Raw genomic sequence first — 27159 nt, forward strand, 5'->3', positions numbered from 1 at the left:
CAGGTGCCAATTGCCACCACAACAGTGCACCAGCGGCAATATCGCACCAACGGAGACTCTCTGATCCCCATCCATAAACTCATTCACCAACTGAGGAGCCAAGGAGTCATCAGTAAGACCCACTCACCCTTTAACAGTCCCATATGGCCAGTCCAGAAGTCTAATGGAGAGTGGAGACTAACAGTAGACTATCGTGGCCTGAATGAAGTCACTCCACCGTTGAGTGCTGCTGTGCCAGACATGCTAGAACTTCAATACGAACTGAGTCAAAGGCGGCCAAGTGGTATGCCACAATTGATATTGCTAATGCATTCTTCTCAATCCCTCTGGCATCAGAGTGCAGGCCACAGTTTGCTTTCACATGGAGGGGCGTCCAGTACACCTGGAATCGACTGCCCCAGGGGTGGAAACACAGTCCTACCATTTGCCATGGACTGATTCAGACTGTACTGGAACAGGGAGAAGCTCCAGAACACCTTCAATACATTGATGACATCATTGTGTGGGGCAACACAGCGGAAGAAGTGTTTGAGAAAGGTGAGAAAATAGTCCAAATCCTTCTGAAAGCTGGTTTTGCCATAAAACAAAGTAAGGTGAAGGGACCTGCACGAGAAATCCAGTTCTTAGGAATCAAATGGCAAGATGGTCGTCGTCAGATTCCAATGGATGTGATCAACAAAATAGCAGCCATGTCTCCACCAACTAGCAAAAAGGAAACACAAGCTTTCTTGGGCGTTGTGGGTTTTTGGAGAATGCATATTCCAAATTACAGTCTGATCGTGAGCCTTCTCTATCAAGTGACCCGGAAAAAGAATGATTTCAAATGGGGCCCTGAGCAACGACAAGCCTTTGAACAGATTAAATGAGAAATAGTTCATGCAGTAGCTCTTGGGCCAGTCTGGGCAGGACAAGATGTAAAAAATGTGCTCTACACTGCAGCCGGGGAGAATGGCCCTACCTGGAGCCTCTGGCAGAAAGCACCAGGGGAGACCCGGGGTCGACCCCTAGGGTTTTGGAGTTGGGGATACAGAGGGTCCGAAGCCCGCTATACTCCAACTGAAAAAGAGATATTGGCAGCATATGAAGGGGTTCGAGCTGCTTCAGAAGTGGTTGGTACTGAAGCACAGTTGCTCCTGGCACCCCGACTGCCAGTGCTGGGCTGGATATTCAAAAGAAACATCCCCTCTACACACCATGCAACTGATGCTACATGGAGTAAATGGGTTGCACTGATCACCCAGCGGGCTCGAGTAGGAAACCCCAGTCGCCCAGGAATCTTGGAAGTGATTATGGACTGGCCAGAAGGCAAAGATTTTGGATTATCACCAGAGGAGGAGGTGACACGTGCTGAAGAAGCCCCACTGTATAACAAGCTGCCAGAAGATGAGAAGCAATATGCCCTGTTCACTGATGGGTCCTGTCGTCTTGTGGGAAAGCACCGGAGATGGAAGGCTGCTGTATGGAGCCCTACACGACAAGTAGCAGAAACTGCTGAAGGAGAAGGTGAATCGAGCCAGTTTGCAGAGGTAAAGGCCATCCAGCTGGCCTTAGACATCGCTGAATGGGAAAAGTGGCCAGTACTCTATCTCTATACTGACTCCTGGATGGTGGCAAATGCCTTGTGGGGCTGGCTGCAGCAATGGAAGCAAAGCAACTGGCAGCGCAGAGGCAAACCCATCTGGGCTGCCACATTGTGGCAAGATATTGCTGCCCGGGTAGAGAAACTGGTTGTAAAGGTACGGCATGTGGATGCTCACGTCCCCAAGAGCCGGGCCACTGAAGAACATCGAAACAACCAGCAGGTAGATCAGGCTGCCAAGATTGAAGTGGCTGAGGTGGATCTGGACCGGCAGCATAAGGGTGAACTATTTCTAGCTCGGTGGGCCCATGACACCTCAGGCCATCAAGGGAGAGATGCAACATACAGGTGGGCTCGTGATCGAGGGGTGGACTTGACCATGGATATTATTGCACAGGTTATCCACGAATGTGACACATGCGCCGCAATCAAGCAAGCGAAGCGGGTAAAGCCTCTGTGGTATGGGGGATGATGGCTGAAATATAAATATGGGGAGGCCTGGCAAATTGTCTATATCACACTCCCACAGACCCGCCAAGGCAAGCGCCATGTGCTTACAATGGTAGAAACGACGACTGGCTGGCTGGAAACATATCCTGTCCCCCACGCCACTGCCCGGAACACTATCCTGGGTCTTGAAAAACAAGTCCTGTGGCGACATGGCACCCCAGAGAGAATTGAGTCAGATAACGGGACTCATTTCCGAAATAGCCTCATAGACACCTGGGCCAAAGAGCATGGCATTGAGTGGGTGTATCACATCCTCTGTCACGCACCAGCCTCTGGGAAAATTGAACGGTACAATGGACTGTTAAAAACTACACTGAGAGCAATGGGGGGTGGAACATTCAAGCACTGGGATACGCATTTAGCAAAAGCCACGTGGTTAGTCAACATGAGGGGATCTGCCAACCGAGCTGGCCCTGCCGAGTCAGAAATCCTACATACTGTGGAAGGGGATAGAGTCCCTGTAGTGCACACAAAAAAGTATGCTGGGCAAAACAGTCTGGGTTCCTCCTGCCTCCGGCAAAGGCAAACCCATTCATGGGATTGCTTTTGCTCGAGGACCTGGGTGATGCGGGAAGATGGAGAAATCCTATGTGTGCCTCAAGGGGATTTGATTTTGGGTGAAAACAGTCAATGAACTGAATGGCACAATGTGAACTGCTATATAATACTGTGTGTCACCTCTGTGTTGTATCAATGATATCAGAGTACGAGCCTCCCAACCCATGGAAGATCAACTATGAAACAAGCCGTGCAGCAGTGATGGAACGATGACTGACTCGGTATGCAGCAACCCAACGCCACACACACCCTCTCTCCCACACGGAAAGACTGATACAACAGATGGAGCCCAGAGTCATGGACTGGGTGAACTCAATGGACATTTTAATGGACATTTTACAGGGAAGGTCCATGAACTAAGGGAATGATGTCTGTGTATTATATTAAAGGACGGGAAGGGGAGGGGTGGTGGTTGGTACGGTTGTATTGCATCATATGGGACCTGGGCATGGTGCAAATGGTATGGAATAAGGGGTGGAGAATGTGCTGGTTTTGGCTGAGAAGGGGTTAATTCTCCTCACTGTGGGGGTCAGCTACCTTTCCAGCTTCCTGCGCTCTGCCACGTGGTGTGGCGGGGGGGCTAGGAGGGGCAGGGCCATGGTGGGGGCGGCTGACCCTGACTGGCCAGTGGCAGGTTCATTCCATACCATGTGACACCATGACCAATATATTGAGGGGGGGCAGTGGCAGCACGGAGGCAGCGCGGCGTCGGGTCGGCGGGCGGCGAGCGGCTGCAGCGCGTGCGGTTTGTTTCGGCGGTTCGTTCCCCCTCTCCCCTCCCTTCCCTCCTACCCCGGGGCTTTGCGCCTCTCGTTGTTCTCCTTTACATTGCATTTCTACTGTTGTTTCTTTTAATTTTAATTATTAAACTGTTCTTATCCCAACCCACGAGCATTACCCTTCTGATTCTCTTCCCCATCTACCGGTGGGGGAGTGAGCGAGCGGCTGTGTGGGGCTGAGCTGCCGCTAAACCACGACACTGTGGTATTCTGTTTGTGACTCCTTTCCCCCAACACTGCCTTTATTTTTCTGAGACAGTTTGACACATTATCTGTAGTGTTTGAAATGCAACTGAGTGTAAGTATGAAAAAAGGTTAAAGTTCAAGACAAAGACTGTGTTTAAACTGTCACTACGAAAGTAACAGCCATCTCTTAAAATACACATTTTGACATCTTGCAGATCTGGCTCCTGCTCTAATTTTGTATAGTTTTAAACATTCAAAGAAGAATTCTTTTCAGATAGAAAAGAAATAATTATCACCATCAAAAAGAGAGAACATTGGTAATAGTTTGAGAACCAGGTATCACTAGGAACATACTGGTGTGAAGGTTGGCCCAATTTCACTACAGCAATCGAAGAAGCAGAGATCAGACATTAGCAGGAACAGAGTAACCTTGGAAGGTTTTTATTTCATTTGAGAGAAAGTGGCTCACCACCACTCTGAAGAGTCCAGTCCACTGCTTGCTTGCTTCTACTCTCAGTCTTCTTCCCTGGTTTCATTTTCCTAATGGAAGCAGTAATCTAACAAGATGGACCAGGGTGCACTTATATTAAATTCACTTAGTTTTTTCTTTTCAGTCCCCTTGCCTGGGACTACAAATTGAAATTCTTTCTTACAGTGCTAATGGAAGTCTAGAGGTGCTCCTTTATGTACTTTTTAGCAATGAACAGTAAGTAGCATCCTGCAATCAGGACATACCATTCACTGCACACAGAGTGAGAAGTCACGAACCCTTCTGCTCATGTAACTTCAGTGCAATACTGAGAAGTGAAGAACTTTATGTCTAAAGTCTTCTTTTAAATCTTTCTTAATAAAAAAAAAAACAAGAAAGCCAAGTGTGTGCATTTGAGATTAGGATTTAAACTAAACTCCTGCTACAGAGGGCATAAAAGTGAAAACAAGCAGAGAGGAATATGTGCAAAAAAAATATAGATTCAGTATTCTTAAGAGAAAAGAGGACTAAAGGTAAAATATTTGGGTTGGGGAGGATGGGGATTTTTTTTGTTTGGTGTTCTTATGGTTTTTTTTTTTATTTTCTTAATTTGGACATTATTTACCCAAGTAGTAGGAAAACATTAAACTAATCCACAATCACAAACGAAATACTAATAAGAATGCACTGTCCGTAACTCAATTCTGAACAGTTAATTGAGCTGCTTAAAAGATGGAGCAGAGTGCACTAATGTTAAGTTCAGATAATGGTTAATGATGAAGTTCACAGAATGCTCGAGTTGCAATGAATTACAGTGCATTACATCAGACCTCTGTTTATAAAGAAGCCAGACTGGAAGGAAAAAAAAAAAAGAGAATACCTCACATAGTTGCCTTGTTTGCTTGTGTGTATATGTTACAAAGACAAACGTATACAAGAGAGGGAACATGAGCATGTATATCTGTCAGCCACTTGGTGGGAACTGTTACATTAGACATTTCAGGAGTCTAAACTAAATTTCAGGAAGGTAAATTAAGCAACAGCCCACATGACTTGCCTTGGAACTCTTGGCAAGGATGACAAAAACCAGGCTATCTCTTCTCAACCTTATACAAAAGAGAGAAGGATCTTTCCTTCTTGCTCAGAAACATACAAGAGAAATTGTCATATGACCCACTGGACTGACAAGGGCCACCGATTCTCTTCGCAGGGTAGAAGTATCTGCCTTCACGCCCATCCACTGCAAGAGCCAGAGCACAGCCTTACAACCTTAACAAGGCTGCCCCAAGCAAGCACAAGATTTATTCAAAAACCAGTCCAAGAAGTACCCAAGTGACAAAAGTCGACAGAGCCTTTTGAGATCCAATACATCTATCCAATATTGGTCTCCATATATATACAGATATATATATATATAGATAGGTAGATAGGGAGTCCCTTATTTTCACAATACAAGTTGAACATGCAACCCAGGTCCAAAACCAAATATTATGCCTTGCTAATTTTTATTGCTGTGATTACTGTCACTCTCCTTTCTGTAGTGCTGCTGCTAGTCATGGTGTTGTTTGTTTGTTTGGTGTTTTTTGGGTGGTTGGGTTTTTTTTGTTGTTGTTGTTTTTAGTAATTCAAGTTAAATTTTTCTTTCTTTCTATGCATTTTTCTGTAACCCTGTTCATATTTTCTAGACTGTTAAAGAGACTAAGAAAAAGATGAGGGTATCACAATGGACCATGGAATTGGGGGCAGTAGGGAGCAGGGTCAATGGAAGAATTACATTTTCTCAGACACAAATGCCTAAAAAAAAAAAAGAATTAGAAAAAACACGGCCTTTGAGAAAAGTAGCAGGACAAACTATCACATTAGAGTTTATACCTGTTATGATTAAAACAATTTTGGTGGCTTTACAAATGATAAAATGCTGAAAACATTATAAATCTCGTATTTCTTTAAAAAAATTAACTACAGAATTTGAAAGTAATAAATTTAGTCTAGCTTTACCAGCATTGAAGTGGAACACTACAGATCAGGTAACTAGTCTGAACAAGGATTTCAGACCTGGGATTTATACAGCAAGACAAAAATTTCTACGAATTCATTCTTACGATGTTTTTCAGAGTGAAAACAAAAGTGTTGCCTTAGAGTTTTAAAATACAATACATATAGGAATAGCAAAAACACTTCCCTCTCAAATGGCTTTCTGTCCCCATCACTTTAAAAAAAAAAAAAAACCACACAGATGACCAAAGCACCAAAACCCCCCATATTTCTATAGAAAACTGAGATAGTATTATATGCTGGTATGACATAAGAATTGGAAAGGTTAGCTTTAGTTTTAGTCTGCTACAAAACCAAATATATTACAATAACTTAATCTATGGAAGGTCAGTGACAAGTTTTTGAGGGCTTCCCATGATCAGAAGAGGCATCACTATGGTCCAGCAAGTTAACAACAGGCCGGTACCATTCAAGCAGGGCAGTATTTTTAGGCTCTCTTTTCTATCAACATGCCGAAAAACATCGCCCATCAGGCTTCCTTGATGGGCACACGTATATGTCAGCAGGACAACTCCTCACTCAGTATGTACAGCCAGAATACTGGAAAATTCACATAATAGATACATAGGTGTATCTGTAAACATGTATCAATTTTCTAAGGCTCAGAGTAACAGGGTTGTCCTAGCTCAGCACTTGCAATGCACACCATGCTGATGGATACAGAAGAGGCCCATCGAGCAGTACACAGGCAAAACAGCTGTCCTGAGAGGCTGTACTGAGATCAAATGCTTCTACAGACCCCGGTGCACACCAAGATCTATGATGTTGCACTGGCAGGGATGCAGCATACAGTTTCACAGATAAGTTATGAGATTTCACACAGGCCAAAAGAGTTGAGGGACATCTTCAGAGCAGACTGATCAAGCAGCCCATTTATGGCATAGCCCTCTCAGAGCGCTGTGTCCCAGGACACAACTAGATCACTTCAGTCCTGAGTAACCTCACTGCTTTTCATCTGAACAAACTTGCCTGGGAGAATTGTTCACATATTCATTGCTCTCCACGTGAAATAATGCTTCCTGACATATGTTCTGAATTAATGGATCCTTTAATTTCCATTAATTCATCCCTGTAAGCCTTGTACCCGCCCTCCCCTTCAGGGCTAAACTGCGAACAGTAACCTGACAGAGATGGATATATCTCCTCAGGTTTTATATCCAGACATCCAGTTTTTTGTTTGTTTTCCCTTTCACATACAATTCTAAGACAGCAGAGTTTGGGCTTTGGTGCTTTTTTTTTTTGTTGGGTTTTTGGGTAACTTACTTTCACAGCTCATCCAAATGTCACACTGGTATCCACCCACACCATCTACTGGATTTATGCTACATAATTTCAAATGTTATCATCTTTCTGCAACGAATATAAAGGCACCAAATGCAACAGCCTAAACTGGTGCAAGCCAATTTCTGCTTTTTTTTTAACTTCAGATTTTCCTCCAGTTGTGCGCTAGGTTTTGAAGTATTACTACAATGCTACCTGCATTTGTTATTTTGTACTCACTGTTATGCCAGGGGCAACTGGAAAACCCTCACAAAACTGATTCAGGGTTCATCCTACAAGGCAGCAGCTGATATCCCAAACAATTCCAAAACATGATTCTTCCTTCATTTGTACCTTCTGATCAAATTCAGAGTCCACTTTATTTTCAGGTCTGCATAAACTTTACTTTCATGGATGATTTATGTAACAAAAAAATTGGTTTTCGTTTGCAAGCATAATAGCGGTATTGTCTTGACAAACTCTTGAAAACCTTTATTGTAGTGTCGCCATTTTAAGGCCTGAGCTGGTTTTTTTACCTGAACACATTTATGAAATTATCTGTTTTGTTATGGGGCTTTACAGCTAGACTTGCACATAATAATGCTTTTATGAACACTCATGACCCCAGTTGTCTTCCAAGTAATGCTTTATTGTGCTGATGCATTATTCTTTTCCAAAATGACTACAGGATCTAGTAAGTAGTTCTTTGCTGTCATTCGCTCACTTTCCACGTGACTGTCAGATGACTAACTGCTTACATGTTTTGTCTTGGGGGATGTTTAATGCAAAAATAGTTACTCCCCATAAGCTGTGACCAGGGTAGTATATAGAATATGCAGCAAGTAATACTTGTCTTAAACATAAAATATATTCTAGGGAAAAGAGATACATCAGCTGGAATCCATTAAATTCTTTCCACGCACTTGGATCTGAATCAGTGCATATGGTTATGGCAACAGGTATCCTCAAGGTTGCCTGCAACATCCTTTGATGGTCATAGTATATTCTCAATATACTATATACAGCTCAAAAGCTACGAGAATCATTCCTGCCTTAAAGCAATAACCAGATGAAAATACAGATGCCGTTTTAGGCAATAAAGGCAAAATTCAGATCTGAATTGGGATGAACAATGTAACAAGATTATATACAGCATTGTTGTGAGCCTCCTATAAGCAGTCAGAAAAGACTTGTAGAAAAATTCTGAATTTAAGCTACTTGTTAGCTTACTACTTCTCTGAAAATCAGAAAAAAGCCTCTTGTAAGAAATAACTGATTATTAAATTTGGACTTGTTCCCACACTTTATTCTTCTATCTTCTGTAATACACAGTAGTAATTTCTTTTCTATTATTTAAAAACCATAAAATATACCTGTATCCTGATGACAGTTACACTACTATATACTTTTAGCACTCCACATGTTAGTCTCTTCACACTTCACACCCAAATGCCTGAGAGTATAAATGCTGGTTGAAATACAGTTTCACAGTTTTAACATATGGCACATAAATTATTTGTCTCCAAAAGAAGTTTATAAAGAATTTGTTACCATAGTCTCCAGCATCATTTACGTAACATCACTTCTGGAAACACTAGATTTATGTAGCACCTACGCAAACAAATCTGCAAGCTACTAACATTATCAATAAACCTGATTCTTCCCCATGGAAGCTGGTAGGATTCCATACTGCAAGTGCTTTTTGGAGAACCAAAGCTACTGTGTAAAGAGAGATCAATCACAACACTCAGTCTAATGAAAAAAAGTACCTTCTACTAAACTGTTTCCCTTCTACTTCTAGACCACCGTTACTACAGTGTTATTACTAATCACTATTGAACATGTATAGCTGATGAAAACCTTCAAAACGTAATACCTTACTTGCAAACTTAATTAGCTCTGCACATACTTTAGCATCTTATTTAATGAAAAAAAACCAAACTTTTGCATTTACTCAGCATACCACATAACAGAAAATTTCAAATGGACTAATACCATATTTACTCAAAATGACAGATGCAGAGTCAACTGACACTTGTATTTACTTGAATTTCCCCAAATGGCCTGACAAATCTCCAAGTCCTTCACTAACTAGAGGTTCTTCTCTTGAACTTATTTATATTTCTTGGAAGCACTGAAACAAATGAATCTTTACAAAAGGCCAAACATCATGTCAACAACACAGGTGGTAGGACTACATCAGTGTTCTCCAGAAGGTCAGTGTTCTAACTACAAAACACACAGTCTTCATAGATAGCAAGTACTAATCAAAAGTTTTAGTTGAAAGCAAGAATATTTTACCAAAACCACCCTCATGGGATAATAAAGTAAAACCCTCCAAGACTGTTAGATCTAGGCTGCATCACTCCTTAAATGTCTTTGATTTATACAAATCTAGGGATTGGGAAACTACGTCATCTGAGACCACAGAAGTACTGATCTCACCTTATGTGAAAGGGACTCAGATTTTAAAATCTAATGAAAATTTAGTAATGAAACTGAACTTGGTGGAAACTATCAACAGTAGAAACTGAAAATAAATTAATAATATACTTATACTTTTCATAATCCCATGCCAAGAGTTTGCCTTTAAATCTGTTGTTGTAAAAATGTGTATATATATGTGTGTGCGTGTATATACATATATAAACCTTTTTCACTCAGATACACTTTTTCTTTTCTGGTAGAACTGCGTGGTTTCCTATTTCACCCACTTAACTTGTTGTTTTCAACTTAAAACATGTCCTCCTGTGGGAGGAATGAGAAAGTCAACCACTGGTGAAGATATTTTGAATACACAGGGACCTGGTTTTTATTAGTGGCAAGAACAATACCCCAGCAAAAAAACACAACCCACTATTCTTTTTTGACATCTAGGCATCTGATTTAATAATCATCTTAATCTTAATTAGTTGAAACAGGCTTTGTAGTATTAACTTGAAATACATGTGGATCAACAGCAAGAAGGGAGGCAAATAAATATGCTTACCTTTTCTTCACATTTCCTGTGGCAGGCATACTTGCAAACTAAAACAAAAGTAAATAAAATATATGAGTAAAAAGGTGGGTGGATTCCCCCCTCCATTTCTTCAGATCAGCCTTCTACTAGAGATTTGGCCAAACTCAAGTCTAAATACATAAAAGTATTTACATACTTCAAAAACAAAATAAATGCATTTAGTTTTCACCCATTCCTGAAAGATTAGTTAATTACAACAATGTTATTAGATTTGTGCATTCCATCAGCTTCTGATAACATATCTGTTTAATCTTCACACGCTGATTATCTTGACACCTACCTTTAGAGCTTCACATGCACTGGAAGCATTACCACCTAAATAATAATGATAGTAAGATCAAATTGTTCCCAGTGTAACCTGTGAATCTTAGTCATGTCAGCAGTTCCAGAGACCTAAGAAAAGCAGGGTGATTTCAAAGACACAAGCAGCCATGACTGTTCAGACTTTAATTTCTGATTGTGAAATACAGTTTACACAGTGCTGCAAACAGTACTTCCAAGAGGTAGGTACTTGATTTCTTTTAAATTCCTGGTTACCTAAGAGCAGGAAAGGATGAATTGTACTAGCAAGGTCAGATTCAGAAAATTTAACGTAAAAAGTAGCCCGATGTGCAGCGATGTAACTATGATGCAACAGCATAACTAGTCAGACACATGCTGGTTTTAATAGACATTCCATTTATAGGCACTTCCTTCTTTATTCTGAAATTTGCTTTATTCCCATGTAATGTCTATCCTTTGGGTTGCTGTGAGCTAAACTGTATCTTAAATTCAGGAAAAATTTACTTATTCAGTCTCCAGATCAGTAAGCTGCAGAATACCACAGAGGTTTAACCGGAAGATTAACTGGGGCCTAACCTTAGATCACTCAACCTGAAAGCCATGCTCATTTCTCAGTGCTTCAACAGCCTGACCCAAGAGAAAAGATACAACTCCCAAGATGTGAGGTCAGCAAATACATGACCATGCACGTTTCAGATGCAAGTGCCTTGCCTGCTGAATCAAAAACCCTCATGCTCCAGTCACTTCTCAAGGAAAGAAAAGTAAGGCTTACTGATGCATTTTCTTATGCAGTGTTGTAGGTGCTATGTTCACGTCCCCAGGTATAAGTTAGGAATGAGTCCTTTGTTCATAGTGCTTCACAAGATCAAGATTCTTTATTCTAAAAATTTATTAGTGTTCACACAAATACAGTGCTCTATTATCAATAACCACATAACACTCACGAATGCTATCAACCTTAAAGCAAATGGAAGTTGGCTTTTAATCCATGAGGAAAAACTTCACCTTCTTGCATGACAGCATGAGGGATGTCTAAATCATTAAGTGATTTCATGCAACAAAACTGAATATTTAGTAGAAACCATATTTTAAATCAGCACGATTAGATTTGACTTTGCAAAAGGCTAACAGATGCTCTAAAAATATGCATGCATACTATCTGTTTCTTCTATAACCTACTTTGAGATCTCCTGCAAAACGGGGGAGGGAAAGACAATCAAAAAAGTGAATAATAAAAAAGTAAATCTGTCAGGAAGCCCTGGTATTGCAGGTAAGGTTCTCTTATTCCTTACTGATGCTTAAGCCTAGATTTCTGGGGGGCAAGATGAAATACAAAACAAAAATAGGTTAAATACCATGACAACTTCCACGATTTTGCTGCTGGCTCATGCAAAACCAAATCACAAATGTCACCAACAATACACAAAATCTTTATTAAAATACATAGATAACAGTAAATGCAGCCAATGAATTTTTTCAGTTTCCAAGTACATGAAATGTTTGAGTTTGCTGGTCTTGTGTAACAGAACAGTGCTGTCTTTGCTGGAAAGAAACCACTGAAGTCAGAGGTGAATTTAGCCTGGATAGCAACAAGACTGAGTCTTGCAGCAGCATCCCATTCGAACTCCTAAGGAACACAAAAATACAGCATACAAACTCCATACATAATTAAAGGGAGAACACTTTACTAACAAACCACTGCTATATTTATGAGATTCAAAGGAAACAAAACCAAAAGCCTCAAGAGGTAATTAGCCAAATACACACCAGGCAAAGCTCTCTGACTGAAACAAACTCTGTTTTTTTTTTTTTCAGGTGTTTAAATCTCTAAGATTCTGATGATAGAGATCTGATTTATTAATAAGGACAGTTTTACTCCTCAGCATCCAGAAATACCCTGTTCGTATCTAAATCCAGCGCTTTCATGGATTAGGCTGAGTTAAGTCATTACCTTCTCTCCCTCACTGTTTAATAAAGCTGATAATGATAATAAAAACAGATAGAAATAAGCACTCTGAAATGAGATCACTGACTGTCCAGATGCTGGGAGCAAACAAAGTATTCCTTTGTGCTCAGAGGCAGAAAGGAGATTCTTCCCCTTCCCTCTTGGGTGAATGTCAAACTGCTCATTGCATACGTTGCTCCTAAAAGGCACGCCAGCTACATCCCAACAACAGAAATGGATCCCTAAGCATAACAGAACCAAACACCAATTCTCTTTTCTTGACAGCTCTGAATTTCACTAGTAGACCAAATCTCTACCCAAAACAGCAAAACTTAAAATCACCAATCCCATTTTGACAGACTGTTCTTGGCATTTACCAGACACTCAAGTGTTCAAAGCACTTCACATAAGATATGTACATCCCACTGAGGTACAGCAAGCATCAAGTTTTCATTTACTGGCAAGGTAATCTTTTTATGTATACAGAGATCTATATAAGTATGCATGTGTGCGTGTATAAACATTTACAAATACATATATACATGTGTGAACCTATGTACACAAATATATACATGCATATGCACACACACACACTCCAAAAGACACAAAAGTCTTGTTTGTAGTAAACATACAACCACTGGCTAAAACCAACTTAATTTAAAAAAGGCAAATACAAAAAAGGCTGTTAGCATAGAACATTGCTTAGGAATTAACAAGTGATTGGGAGAAAGCATACCTTGGATCATTAATCTGCAGCCAATTATCAATCTCCAGATGGTAATACCTACCAACAATGTTATTGCTAGTGTGTGGTACAGTCACGAGAATAAACTCCGAGGTTGTTTTTAAAGTACAAATAAAGTTAGACTACTTTTAAACTACTTTGTCCTTCTATTTTCTTGTCTCCTCTGTTTCCCCACAATCTCCATCCCTTCTCCAGAGGGGAGAGGGGGAAAAATAGCAAAAAAAATATATATATATGTACACACAGACACATGGAGAGGTGGGGAATATCAGCAGCATTTTAAAAAAAAAAAAAAAAGGTATCAAGAAAATACCATGAATTGGGTATGAGGAATCATGCAGGCACATAGAGGAAGAGTGAATGGAATAAAGGCCGTGCTGCAGCAGCCACAATTCTCCAAGTATCTGAGCATAGAAGACTCAATGAAAAGAAGGACCACTGCCTTTCCAGGCACATCCTCTTACAATACAATTCATATTGTTTTCTCCTCTATTGTTGCTAACATCATGAACAGTGAGCGATCCCTTCACCAACACTAGCGAATTAACCACTCGCCAACAGAGAAAAATCAGTTCACTTGGTATTTCGTTACTTACAATTCATCTTGCCGCAGCTAACGCTACTACCTTGCAGAACTATCCTGCCTGGGTGGTTGCACCCCCTCAGCCCAAGGCTGGCTTTGTCTCATACCAAGCATTTAGAGTACTTGTAGAGAGACAGATCACCTCAATAATTAGATAGTCAGAGAAACTGAAACACGTTTCAGTATGCCACCTGTTTTTTTATGGAAAGCCTTAAATAGTAAAGAGATGCACTTTGAGAACATTTCTAAGGGAAAAAAAGCATCATCACACCACAATCATGCACCCCATGCCTTTTCAGTGCAACAAACATGCAATGCAAAAACATATGAACAACGAAGCATGCCCACAGCACATCAATTGTAAGGAAACACATGCAACTTACAGTTAAAAGATCTCAACAAGCAGCTTCTACCAAAGGCTGGCATTCTTCAGACAAAGCTTACAAGCAAAATAGCACTCAGCTCTTTTCAGGACTACAGCCCAAGTGTATTTGAATTTAAAAGTGTGCCTGAAACAGTCTGGAGGACTTAATCAATGTCACACTCAGCGAGATTACTTCAGTTCTTCAGCTGAACAGCTGAATGTCTGCATCCCACACATCGGCTCTCGTCAAATACCAGACTTTCCAAATTTGTGTTTAAGGATTGTGGCATCAGTTCCAAGAACAACTGTCCCAAGCTGGCTGGCAACGAAATGGAAGCCAAGCCATATTTAGTCAATTTACTACACTTCAAAACAGTTCCTAAACAATAGCTCTGAAAATCGATTGTTTGGTTTTTGTGGTTTTCTTTGGTTGTTTTTTTTTAAGGGGGGAGGGGGGAAGAGAAAAAAAAAATGTTTCTTTCCATCAAAATGAAGATGTGATAACTCCTGCAAGTTAACATTACTGCTGCCAGGGTAAAGACAGAAGGACAAGCATAGTCAATCATACTTTTTAGACTTAAGCTCCAAAGATTTTATGAAATTAAAGTTCTACTTCTTATATTAGTGCATGTAAGATGCTCTCTGAAAACCAGTAGTGATATATTTACAAAGTAACAGAGTACCTCTGTAAATTACCCTTAGAATAATTTATGGTTTACCAGGACAAAGAGCTTTAAGTTTTATTCTGTGTGGTAAGGGCTACTCACCTTGTCACGTTTTAGCATCTAATGGGTATATGGTATGACAATACATTCCATATATTCCATACAAACATTCTGTCATTTAGTACTCACTGTACATGCAGTGAATATTAAAACATGATTAATTTATATTGACAACCTCACACTTAACCACACCTTTTATCAAATTATTCTCCATGGTGAGTTTTTGTGTGTTTTTAAACAACTCTCTGTATTGCAAGGGTACAAACAAGATAATTCAGAAATCCTCTTGGGAAACTTGCATATAAGTAGAGAATCTAAGAGATGTAACTCTAATACCTTACTGATCCCTGAGAAAGATCACTTGCCCCAAAAGCATATACTGTACAGCTCTTGATATTAATTTTTAACTTCCTGCTGACAAATAATACATTAGGATACTGAATCACAGTCCTAGCTGCTTCAAAGATGCTTTCTTTCCCTCACCAACTCAGCTTCCCCGAAACAGACGCATGCCATTACAGCTATTTTCTGACAGTAACGGAAGAGTCCTTGAGAAGAGTCCTTGATGATCCACAACAAAATGTAATCTAAACCAAGCATATAAAAAGATTTGTGTAATCAAGACTTAGTTTTTATAGTTACCAATTCCAGTGTACTCTCTTAATACCGCAGAAAGATGGATTCCGGAGTGTCACAGAAGTGGTAAAGCTCAGCCATTTTAGCAGCTAGGCTAGTGATACCACTTCCCTCCCTCCTGCAGGGAATGTTTTCCACAAAATCCCAGGTTGATATTTGGCTTTGAAGAAAAGAGGTTTTCCTTTTTTCAGAAACCAGTTCAAGATATTTTAACAAAAACATAGCAAGGCCACCACAACAGGGTCTTCTCCAGGCATAGCTTGGTACAGAAAGACATCCATGACCAAAACATCCCAAATGGAGAGAACTGTACAACTTGCTGGCCATTTATATTTTGACAAGGGTTAGTAACATTGTGATCAGATTATTAGAAAAAAACTCTCACCAACACACATACAATTTTCTGCTGACCTGTTCCTACCAGCTCTGCAACAATTCAACTGAAGATCCAAAATAAAAGCAGTATGAAAAGCAGGCACACAGAACTTAACTGCAGCATTAAAAATAAGATGGCATGCAGTTTTGCATGGGGCAGATACCTTGGGAGGGGGTGGGGGGTGGGGAAACAGTCCTCTAGCTGGAAATATTGGGTTTTAGCTTTGAAAGTAAACACGTCTATTTTTAAGTTATCAGAGTCACATGCCAAAGACGTTGCAAGTCTAACAGCCACACTACAGTAACAACATCTGCTGGTGCACTTCCTGTGCCTCAAACATTTTCCTAGATTTTCTTTTGTTCTTTTTTCATATTCAGCCAACCATTGTCTCTTCATCTGACTATTGCTCCCAGCACTTCATTAGGGGAAATTTGTGCAAAGCTTCAGCATTTTTTATTTGGGGTGGCTATACAGTAAAGAGTATTCTGAATGAGTTTTCTCACAGATAAAATATTCCACTTGCTGTTGCTGACAACAGCAGTGGAAAATCTTTATTAAGAGAAAGATATTTTGGCACTACTGCTGCAATAGTATGTCTGTTCTTTTCCTTTACTCCCACCTTCTTCCTGCCTTGTAGAAAGAATCTTGACCACCGAGGTTTTGGGGGTTGGGTTTTTTTTTGGTTTGTGTTTTCTACCCTCCCTCACTCTGGAATTTATAGTCTAACTTTATCATTTTAACATCATCCTGAAAACTCCTGGGTGGATTTTTGTTTCTTTGTTTCATTTACCAGAGATGCTGTTACAAAGGCCAAACATAGGCACAATAAAAATGTTTTCCCATTTTAAAAAATAAAGTACTCATAGAGCAACTTCTTCTCATCTTTTTAAGCTACATTTTAAAGACAGGTAGGAAATTATTAAAACTTAATCCAGTCTGGAACCAAAGATTACTTTTAGACCTCCTCCCTCCAACTGAACAGACAACCCCATGTTGCAACATTTCATCCACAAAACCATTTCCACAAGACTATGGTTTACTGTAGCCAGAAACCCACATGAAACCAAAAACATGGCTGGACTGTCTCCAGGTTTTTCTCGCAGCTGCTGACTGTGCAAGGCCTGCAAGATCTTGAAAGCTTGCCTGCTTGTGATGGATCTTGAAAACATATCATGCATAAATTATGCTAAGAGCAAGGATCAGAGAAAAAGAAGAGATTATCCTAAAATGGGTGATCTTCAAAATAAGAAAGCCAATACTGTTAGAAACTTATTTATTATGTCAGGAAGACCTAACGGGCCTGGAAGTTTTGATTCACAGCTGTGCTTAAGCTCCTACAGAAAAAGTAAGTGACAAAGACCTTCACCATAAAAGAAAACAATATAGGCTATGCAAAGGAGGTCATCAACATGATCCTTCAAGTACTGATGCATGTTTTCCAAGGGTATTTTTTTAAAATCTCATTAATAACAATAGATGGGAATTCTGCATAAAATCAGCTAACAACTCCCCTTCTTACATGTTCACAGGTTCAGATCCTAAATGTGTCTAAATGGAGTTGTTTGTAGGCCAGCTTAGTTTCTTGAAGCTTTCTTCATGTACAGAACAAACTCTTCAGCATTACTTACAGCAGATTTCTTCACCCATCTCTTCTTTATTTAGATTTTATCTTCCTATACATTACTTCTGTCTCACATGGTGGTGTCCCAGTGCCACCCTCGTTTTGAAGCCAATTAGAAACATGACATTTTAGCCAAATGCATCAAGATTTACTTTGAGGTTCCTTTCCCCACATGGCATATCCAGTTCATCACACTCAGATTATACACTCTAACGATCGTAGCATTTCATTTCAGACTTTTGGGTTAGTACAGATAATTCTAACTTCAATTTACCCTTAGGAGTTTTGGGTTCTCTTTAACTGGTTTAAGTTTATAAAATTGCTGGTATACCAAATCACACAGCAGTCATTGGTTTTCCTGGAAAAAATGCAGGGGGGGCCACATGGGATCACATTTACTTCACGCTTTTCCCCCCCTCCCCCTCCTTTTTAATTTATTAGCTGTAATGAACAGAAGCTGCAGCATTTTAGAAACCTTAGTGTTTGAACTTTTATTTTAAAATAAATTTTATAACCACAGATCAAGTTCTGGCATAATTAAGTTGGTCCTTATGACGTAAACAAATAGGGAACTCATGTTTTCACTACAGACAGCTTTCTGAAACATAATCTAATATCTGTGATGCTGCTTGGCTGCTACAAACATTAAACATTCCACTAGAGGTTTTTGCTGTATTTTTTATTTTTAAATTAGTATGAACTTACCTTAGAGACTGCTGCCAAAATTCCTTCCCCCTCCCCCTATTCCCACTGGGGTAGCAACATGCCATCAAAGGACATAATTTTTACAGCTTTCCTCAGCTCCAGAGAGGGCTGTGTTCAGCCAGGATACTTATGCACCACTTGTGTAATGCCGACTAATTACAGTGGCTTCTTCTGTATCTCTCTATGCTCCAGTAAGTCTTTATTCATCCTTCCCTTTCATGTCTCTGCTGTTGTTATGCACATAGCTTCCATGTTTTGTTACCTAAGCTCTGTGCTGAAATATGAATGCATAGACTGTACAGCTGTGTTACATTTTACTAATCCAGTGGAAGTTGCTATTTACTGTGTGCACCTTTTGTCCAGAGAAGAGGGGCCGACCTTTCCAGGCTTCTGGTGTCACAGGTGGGCCGCAGTCCACATTTCTCTTTCTAGCCTCCTCCTCCCCAGAACAGTACACTGGGTCACTTATGTTCAGGTCAACATCCACCCATTTCTGAGGGATTCATAAAAAGACTTCTCTGCTTCACCTAGATCAATTCATGCAGCCTCCCTTGGACACCCTCCCAGATGCCCTTCACAAAGAAGGCTGATAGCCAAATGAGGTTTTGCAGCAAGAGCCTAGGTCCCTACCTAACCCAGCCCTGCTTGGGCATTCCATAGTCCCTCTTCCTTGGTGTTCACAGCAGCTACAAACTATTAATCTGTTCTAGGAACAACAGACCATGCTCCTTGGTCCTACAGCCTGCACATGCTCATTTACATTGCAGTTGTCTGTGTCTTGTATCATTAAATATTGGTCATAAATCATACAGTGCTAGCAAAAAGAAATTCTAGGTCTCATTTTCTCACAGGTCCATATACCTTTTAAATTTGGAGGTAATTAGCAGTTAATTGCTTAGGAAAATAGTAAGGTTTTCTGTTTTGTTTGTTTTCTGCTGTTTCTTGACCAGTCTGAGCCATATATACAAGAGATCCACCAATACAAATCTTAGAAGTTACCTTAAAAAAAAAATATCCTAAGATGGTTATCTTAAAACCATCTTAAAATAGTCCCGTGGAAGGCAATACCAATTTGCTGGATCAGTGCTCAAGAAAACGTAAGTGTACATACAAACATCACACAGAAAGCAAGAGTGATATGACGACAAACCCTTTTAATTTGATGACAGCCTTTTCATTCTCTCAAAGATCTCCTGCATTATATTAACATAATTATATGGGTATGCCTATTGCCATAATTAGCTATAAGATAGTTATGTTATGTTGAAATTACAGTTAACATATGTATATGATGTATTATAAGATCAATAGATGGACAGATCTCATAACACACGATCTTATTTCACAAGGATCCCTTCTTGGAAACCAGGGTGGCACAAACACAACTATCTCGCAAATGCACACTACATGCTTCACTATTTGGAGTCAACTCTAATGCCACTGTATGCCAAGTGGGATACAAATTCCTTTGGCATTTCTAGCTTTCTAGTTTGTCTGCCAGAACTGTAACCACAGACACGCTTTGCACATTATTAAGATACTAATATGTTACTACTGAACTTAGCACTTACTGAAAGACAGAGCATATAAAACCACCTGCTATCATATAAGATTAAATATGCATATATTTATACGCACAGTATGCACAAACAAGCCTTAAGAATAGTTTGTCATCTCCAAATGAGCCTCCTTATAATTGGTATTTTGTCTTGCCAGAAGCAATGAATATTTGATTAGATACAGAGGACTCTGTATCAGGTAATTCCAACTAACCCAAAATGAGATTTTAAGTGGATCACTAGCCATGACCACAAGCGCAATCACAAACAAGCAGGTGAATTTCAGAGGAAAATATTAAACCTCTTTAAGAAGAAAACCAGCTCCAACTGTCTTCAGATCCTGATCTATGATCTGTAAGAGACTGGAAGCTCTTGATTAAACATACATATTGTAATTTGATGAGGAAAAAGGTACTTTCTACTATCACTTCACACTATGTGCTCAAGGAAACAGTCCAGGACTTACTGTGAGCCAATCAATACTTGTATGAGACCATATGTGAACATGACTTACAAGACGGAAGTTATTATACAGATTAATTTTAAGTAAAGAAGGTGAATAGTATTCTTTATTGCACTCAGTTTGCACACAATACCATTGTAAGCATTTCTCTGCTCACAATATAGCTAACAGTACATGTCAGTGTAGTTGATCACCTCTTTGGCTAGCATTTATACATGGTTCAAAATATCAAGAAGAAAGCAAAACTCACAATCAGTCAAATCAAAGGAAAAAGCTTCCAGGAAAAATAAAAACTGAGGAACTAAAACTCCTACTGGGATCACTTCAACACATATTCCCAAAACTAACACATTCATGGCTCGTTCAGATTAACAAAAAGATACTCAGTTCACTCAAACTACCATTAATTGCTTTAAGTTCAAAATCTAGCTCATAGAATGCTTTGTATTGCATGTAAAACCTCACTAGCAGCACCTAAACGTGTTAACTTAATCATCAACTGGAGAGGAGTAGAGTTTCAGCAGAAATGTGTAACATGTTTCAATTCTTCCTACTAGCATTTCCTAGGAAATGCTAGCTGCATTATTTAAAACTACTCAAATTTCCCAAATCTGGTCTCCAGTTTTTAAATTTCCAGAAAAGTACTTTCTAGAGATTGGGAAGATTCTAAAAAGCATCTGGAAGCTTCCAAAAAGCTCTCTGTTTTACACTAGCAGTCATCTGATCACAACAAAAATAAATCATAATTTTAAAAAGCAAAGGAAAAAACAGAAATAAAAATAAATTCATATTCTGCATATATAAAATATAAAAGAAAGAATAAAGTAGAAGTTAACATAGAAAATACATTAAAATTACATCATTATTACAGCTTGTTTACAAATAAACTAAAAAACTGAATACTCAATATCTAGGGTAATTACCCTAAAAATAAAATCAAAAGGCTTTTGTAACGCTGCAGACCTTTCGTCAACTATGTAAATGTGCATGATTAGGATGTATATCTGCTCAGCTCTGAATTAAACTGAAGTGTACTGCAGTGAAGATCAAACCAGAGCTCAAAAGCATTCAAGTTTGAGGTAGTGCCGAAGAGACATGGGGAGTCATGTGGACCTCTGTTTACTGCAGATTGTGCAGGTACTGTAGAAAAAAAATCAATCAACAGCTGTTTGTCCTTTCTTCATATGAGAAGGCACATCAAAGACACAGCCCAGCTACAAACATGCTTACCAGGCAGGGAGACAGCCAGGAGCTTCCCCTTCTTCAAACGCACCTTTCCCTTCTTGCCACTGTTGTTGTAGAGCTTGTTAGAAATTAATTCACTGTAAGTATGCTTTACTGAGGTGGACTGAAGTATACAAGGAGAAAGGAACATCATTCAAGCATAGCTTTCAGACAATCATTCGTTTTTTAAAGAAAGCGTTTAGGCACTGCGTTCAGACATGGCTACTAGCAAAGGACACGTTTTGCAAGACAGGGCTAAACAATACAACCTCAGAATGACTTGCCACATACTTAGCTAACCAACACAACACCCAGCTATGCCTTTTTTTTCTTACAAGTAGATGATTCATTGCTAGATAAACAGCAAATACTATGTAGTGACCAATCTGGAGCCTCTCCCCTCCCCTTATTTCTCTTGACACATAACTTTCCTTTAACTGATAAGATACTACAGTCTGGAAGGAACCTGCAATGTGTACAAAGAGCTATTATTTTCTGAGGAGAAACTGTTAAAAAGCAAGATTTTCGCATTAATACACAAAGGAACTTTATTTCTTCTTAACTAAAGGCTTCTCTTCTCCCTCCCCCCAATGCCAACTTGCTCACTTCCATTCAGCAACATCAGGGAGAACTTACCAGAAGCAGCAGCACAAGGATTTGGCTCTGAGACAGCTGGTTTAGTTTTCTTCCTATTAATAGAGTTTCACAGTACTAGGGTACATTTCAAGTACTGCAGTGCTGGCAGGGGAACAGACAACTTTTAGTTCTATATTTTCCAAAACTCTCCTTTATAAAGCCCATGCTGTAAGTTAAAATACAAACGGTTTCTTATTAACTTGAAACTACTTGGAGTCGTCACTTCACTCTGTGCAACTCCTGCTGCTCCCTTCCCACAGGTAAGTATCAATCAGCTAACAACCAAAACGTACCAGCAACGAAGATAGATGGTGGGTCTGCCTGGTGTTCACATCAACAGAAGGAGCTATATGATGCTATCAAGGGGCTCCTTCTGAAAACTGCAGCCAGAAACCTTGAGAAAATTATCCCAGCCAGAGTTAGATATGGACACAGATGTATCATAGCCATGAAGGTATTGGTTTGGGGAATATGTTGGAGGGATCCCAGTAGGAGTGCTTGTAGAATTTTACTTCCTCAGTTTCTTTTTTCCTGAAAGCTTTTTTTCCTTTATAGTTTTAATACATGTGAGTTTTGCTTCCTTCCTGATATTTTGAACCATGTATAAATGCTAGCCAAAGAGGTGTTACACTACATTGGCATGTACTGTTAGTTTCTGTATTTCAACCAAAGCTGTTACGCACTTGGGCAAAATGAAAACTTGCTCAGGCTCATCCTAACCTCTGACCTGATTACAAGACATAGGGTAAAGTTCTTAGCACCTTTTTTAGGTAAGCACACTGACACAGCTTTTGTGGATTTGAGACTTTCGGATCTGGGCTGTGAGAACTCAAATCCAGAGCAAACTGGCACACATTCTTTTCTATTCCCACCCAAAAAGCCTTTCCCTCCAAAGTATTGATTCTCTCCTGGTACAGTGCTTTTTACACTGAACCTGATCAAGAGTGATTTCAGGCAGTTCCTTCACTAAGTAGGCTTCCTTCCAACAATAGTATTTCTGGTAAACTGAAAACAACTAAATCCTAATAACTTTGGAACCAACCTCCGGAAGGACAGACAGAAGAAATGTGTTAAGGAAATATATATCTAACTACCACCTCTATGATGATGACTGCAATGCTGAACAAGTGAGGTATTTCACATTTAGCTGTTCATCTGCAAAGGATGCATCTTAGCTCAGGAACTGGCCACATTCCTTTCACTTCCAAATCTCTCACCTCCCTCTCAAACCCTCAGAGAGATCTTAAAGTGTCTGAAGAATATGGGAGGGAAGAGGTGGGAAAAAGAGATGCATCTAAAACTGGAAAGTGGTGCAAACACCTCTAACTGAAAACAGCGACTAGACTTCAGATGAAGAGACATTAGCATTCTCTTACTAGGAGGTAAGCCACACATGCGGCAAGTAAAGAGGCTATTTTATTAGCATAGAATAATAGGAGTTGAACATTAACCAGGCTAAACCAGTAAAGGGGATCAAATCCCCTATCCCTGGACAACTTGCAGAAAGGACCTATTGAGCTTTCCAAGGTTTAATACACATGTATCCCATGGAAAAGAGGCAAGTATGTTCAGTTCTACACAGCAGGGGAGAAGACTGAGGGAAAACAGCAGTAAGGAGCACACAAGCAATGCCAGAAGCAGCTGAGTCTCTGTAGCCTGTGCACCCAGGAGGATGATCTCTTTATTGTTTCTGTGAACAATTAGACGGAAGGACTAGGGATCAGACAGAACATAACACAACTGGAAAAACTGAAGTAAATAAATAGGTGGCTGCTCTTGGAAATTTTTGCAAATTAATGCAGAGAAAACCTTCATGCCTCAGTGAGTGAGGGTCACGCACTTCCTCATTTGGTGACTGAATTCCAGAGGCATCTGTCACCCACTGTGCACACATCACTCACATGCTCCTCAGAGAGCCTCTGCAGGTATTGCCTTATTCTGAAACCTGCCTGAATAGCACAGTAATGAAAGCACACCATTATACAAGTCCAATTGCCTACTACAGCACCCCAGTCCCCGACAAAAGGGGGGAATATTATTGTACAAAGTAAGAAAATAACCCGAGGTAACATTTATACTTAGTCCAGGGGGAATTCTAGAAACATGGATCCCTAGAAACTTTAACATTAATACAAAATCAATTTCTTTTAAACAACAAGAAAGTAAACAGCACACCATGTGTTACTCACCTCTGCAGGAAATGCCTTGGCTCTCAATTACTTGTTTGCAGATTCCACAAATTTTGGATTTCTTAAAAGACTTGGTTTTGAAGGTGTGAGACCTTGAAGCTGTTTCTTGAGGCTGGAAGCAAGGAGAATAACATCAGACCCTCCCTCAGCTTTTGAGTCATATTTTTAGATATTTTTAAATTAAATATAATGTCAGTAGTAACACAGTAGTATTTTAAAGCACTCTTGCTCTCTCACTCATCCTCACTCTTACTCAGTAACATGAGCTTTCCACTGTCAAGTGTGGGAAGCAACAGAGTGTGAGGAACACCTCACATATCAGCACACAGACACTTCAAGACATTTTATATCGTAACTTCAGAATTCACTCTGTGACTTATCTTTTAAGAGGAAATACAGAATAATCTCTATAATATGAACCAATAACCTTCTGACCTAAAATCTTATCTACATTAGAAACTTGCATTGGTTCAGCTTAAACTGGTTAAAAAAAGCTTAAGTAAAGCTCTATCACAGTAGGCAATTTAACTCATATGGCACAGAAGACAAGTCGGGCTTTTCATTTAATAAATGAAAAGCGTCCATGCAACCTGACTTTGGCACGAATTGCTAACTTTAAAACTACTTTTGCTTCTTTCCTGCATAAGAAAAGTACACTAGTTTAAAGTAACATTATTTACACAGTGTGTCACAGTAACTGAACTATCATGTTAAAATATAATGCAGTAATGAACTTTCTAATTGGGGACAGAACTGCAAAAGTCAATACCATACATGTGATGGATATTATATGGCTTGCTGTAACTTAGGAAACATTTAGGTAACACAACAGAGGGGGCTACCAAAAGCTGACAGAGTCAATATCTCCTCTGGAAGGGTGTAACAACCCTCACTTTCACTGGCAGACTTTTTGGAAATACCAGTTACCTACTCAAAAACAAAAATATATTTCACCAGACACTGAAAATCCCCAAACGATTCTTCACATTCCTCATTTTCATTTCACATTTGCACCTTACTCTCCTTAAATTCAGTACTGCAAATGGGCTTGCATTCAACACTTCAACACCCGTGCAGAGCTTTAGCAGCACAAGTGTCTAGAAGCAGAAAGCTGTCCCTCTGCACACGGCCAGGCCACCACAGTGCCAGGCTTCCACCCATACATCTCAGAAGAAGTTTCCCAGCATAGTGCAATGCACAAACTTATGGCAATAAGGTAGCATGGGATTTCTGGTGGCTTTGACCAATTCAATACATGGCACTAGGAAAAAATGTTTACTGCCTCCAAAAATGTCTACAACACACATGCTCAGCAGGCACAAGAACAGCCATAAAAATCAATGCCACCTTCTAAGTACTGCCTCCACATCGGCCTATCCGAAACTCTAGAGGAGCACAGAGGAACACAAATGGCAGAGACTGACCACCCTGAGCAGGCCTGGGTGCTCAGAGGCCGTGGTCACCAGTGGGGATGCACAGTCAGCCTGATCTTAACAACAGCTTCAGGAAAACACTGATGATCTTAACAGGGTAAGGCCAAGGTAATTAACATACTTCCATAAACACCATGATAGAAATTACTTAGGCTGAAGCATTAAAACTCAGCCTAGACTGTTCAGGAAAACTGTTCCACCAGTGAAGTGTATTAATCAGCAGAAATTAGTGAGAGAAATAGTAGAATAGACCACATCCTCGAAAGGCTAAAGCAGGGGGTGAAACACTTGAGAAATAGATTTGAACTGTAATTACAATACTTCATTAGACACTTCAATCACTCACTGTAGAAGCTAAAGTCACAAATTCCCCTGTATCCCCCTCTGCTGACATTTGCATCATGTTATTTCAGATTAAATTGAAAGATGTCTGAATTACGATTCATATTACAAGTAAATAATAAAAAAAAAGATCAGCTGAACTCCAGCATTGTGTAGGAACATACCTGATGGCAAACAGATCAAATTTATTATATTTAAAAAATCTGTCATTACTGGGTTTTTTGCGTTTCAAAATATGGGAGACATTTTATAAGAGGCAGAGGTCTAGGAGGAAGGAAAGCGTCATTACATCCAGGTAACTTCACTAATCTGATGTGAGAAGGATCTGCACCGTAATGGGTTCATTCAGGCGTCGTGCCCACAGAGCTGTGAGTCCCCCATCTCCACAGCCTCTTCTATGTAAAGAAAATAAAATTTAAAAAATAAATCAGGAGTGCCATCATCTCCGCTGGTTGCTGCAGCTTCTCTGCTTTGTAGATATATAGATAAAAAAACCCAAAATTCTCATTTTAGATTTTACCCACTCTTCTTCCCCGCAGAGATCTACTTCTGGGTGAAGCTCACAGGACATGTCTGCAACGGACAGTTTTGCAGAGCTTGTAGTTTTGAAGAAATTCATGCTCTAAACTTCACAGAAAGTTTATTCTGTATCTAGGCCTGCTTCTCCCTATCTCCTACCTCCAAAACATTTCTTCGCAAGCTTTGATGCTTGCACTGTTCCAAAGCAAAACAACTCTCATGAGAACTCACTGTTTAGATACTGCAGTAGAGTGTAAATAGGTCTTGACATTAATTGACTAGTCGATCTGGCCATTTTATTTGCAATGTAGACATCAAATAAGTAGTTTTCATCTGTGGCATTTTGGAAATACCCTGCAACACAGCCTTTGCATCTGAATTTTACAAATGTGCATTT

The 27159-nt window shown here is 39.8% G+C and overlaps 1 protein-coding gene and 1 long non-coding RNA gene across 8 annotated transcripts in view; both read right to left on the reverse strand.

The window, feature by feature from the left end:
• The window catches only part of TNS3 (tensin 3), a 238425-nt gene that overhangs the window by 150837 nt on the left and 60429 nt on the right, over positions 1-27159 (reverse strand). For all 7 annotated transcript variants that reach the window (XM_075083811.1, XM_075083812.1, XM_075083809.1 and 4 more), the window contains exons 2-3: positions 24469-24580; positions 10386-10423 (exon numbers count right to left, since the gene is read on the reverse strand). In XM_075083811.1, coding sequence (XP_074939912.1) covers positions 10386-10423; positions 24469-24580 — 150 coding nt within the window. The remainder of the gene's footprint in view (positions 1-10385; positions 10424-24468; positions 24581-27159) is intronic.
• LOC142052932 (uncharacterized) lies at positions 14783-23364 on the reverse strand. The gene is made up of 3 exons (XR_012659036.1): positions 22280-23364; positions 21650-21722; positions 14783-21559 (listed from the first exon to the last, which is right to left on the reverse strand). It is a non-coding gene; the product is annotated as an uncharacterized LOC142052932 (long non-coding RNA).

Source organism: Phalacrocorax aristotelis, chromosome 2 (assembly GCF_949628215.1).
Source record: "Phalacrocorax aristotelis chromosome 2, bGulAri2.1, whole genome shotgun sequence".
Lineage (NCBI taxonomy): Eukaryota > Metazoa > Chordata > Aves > Suliformes > Phalacrocoracidae > Phalacrocorax > Phalacrocorax aristotelis.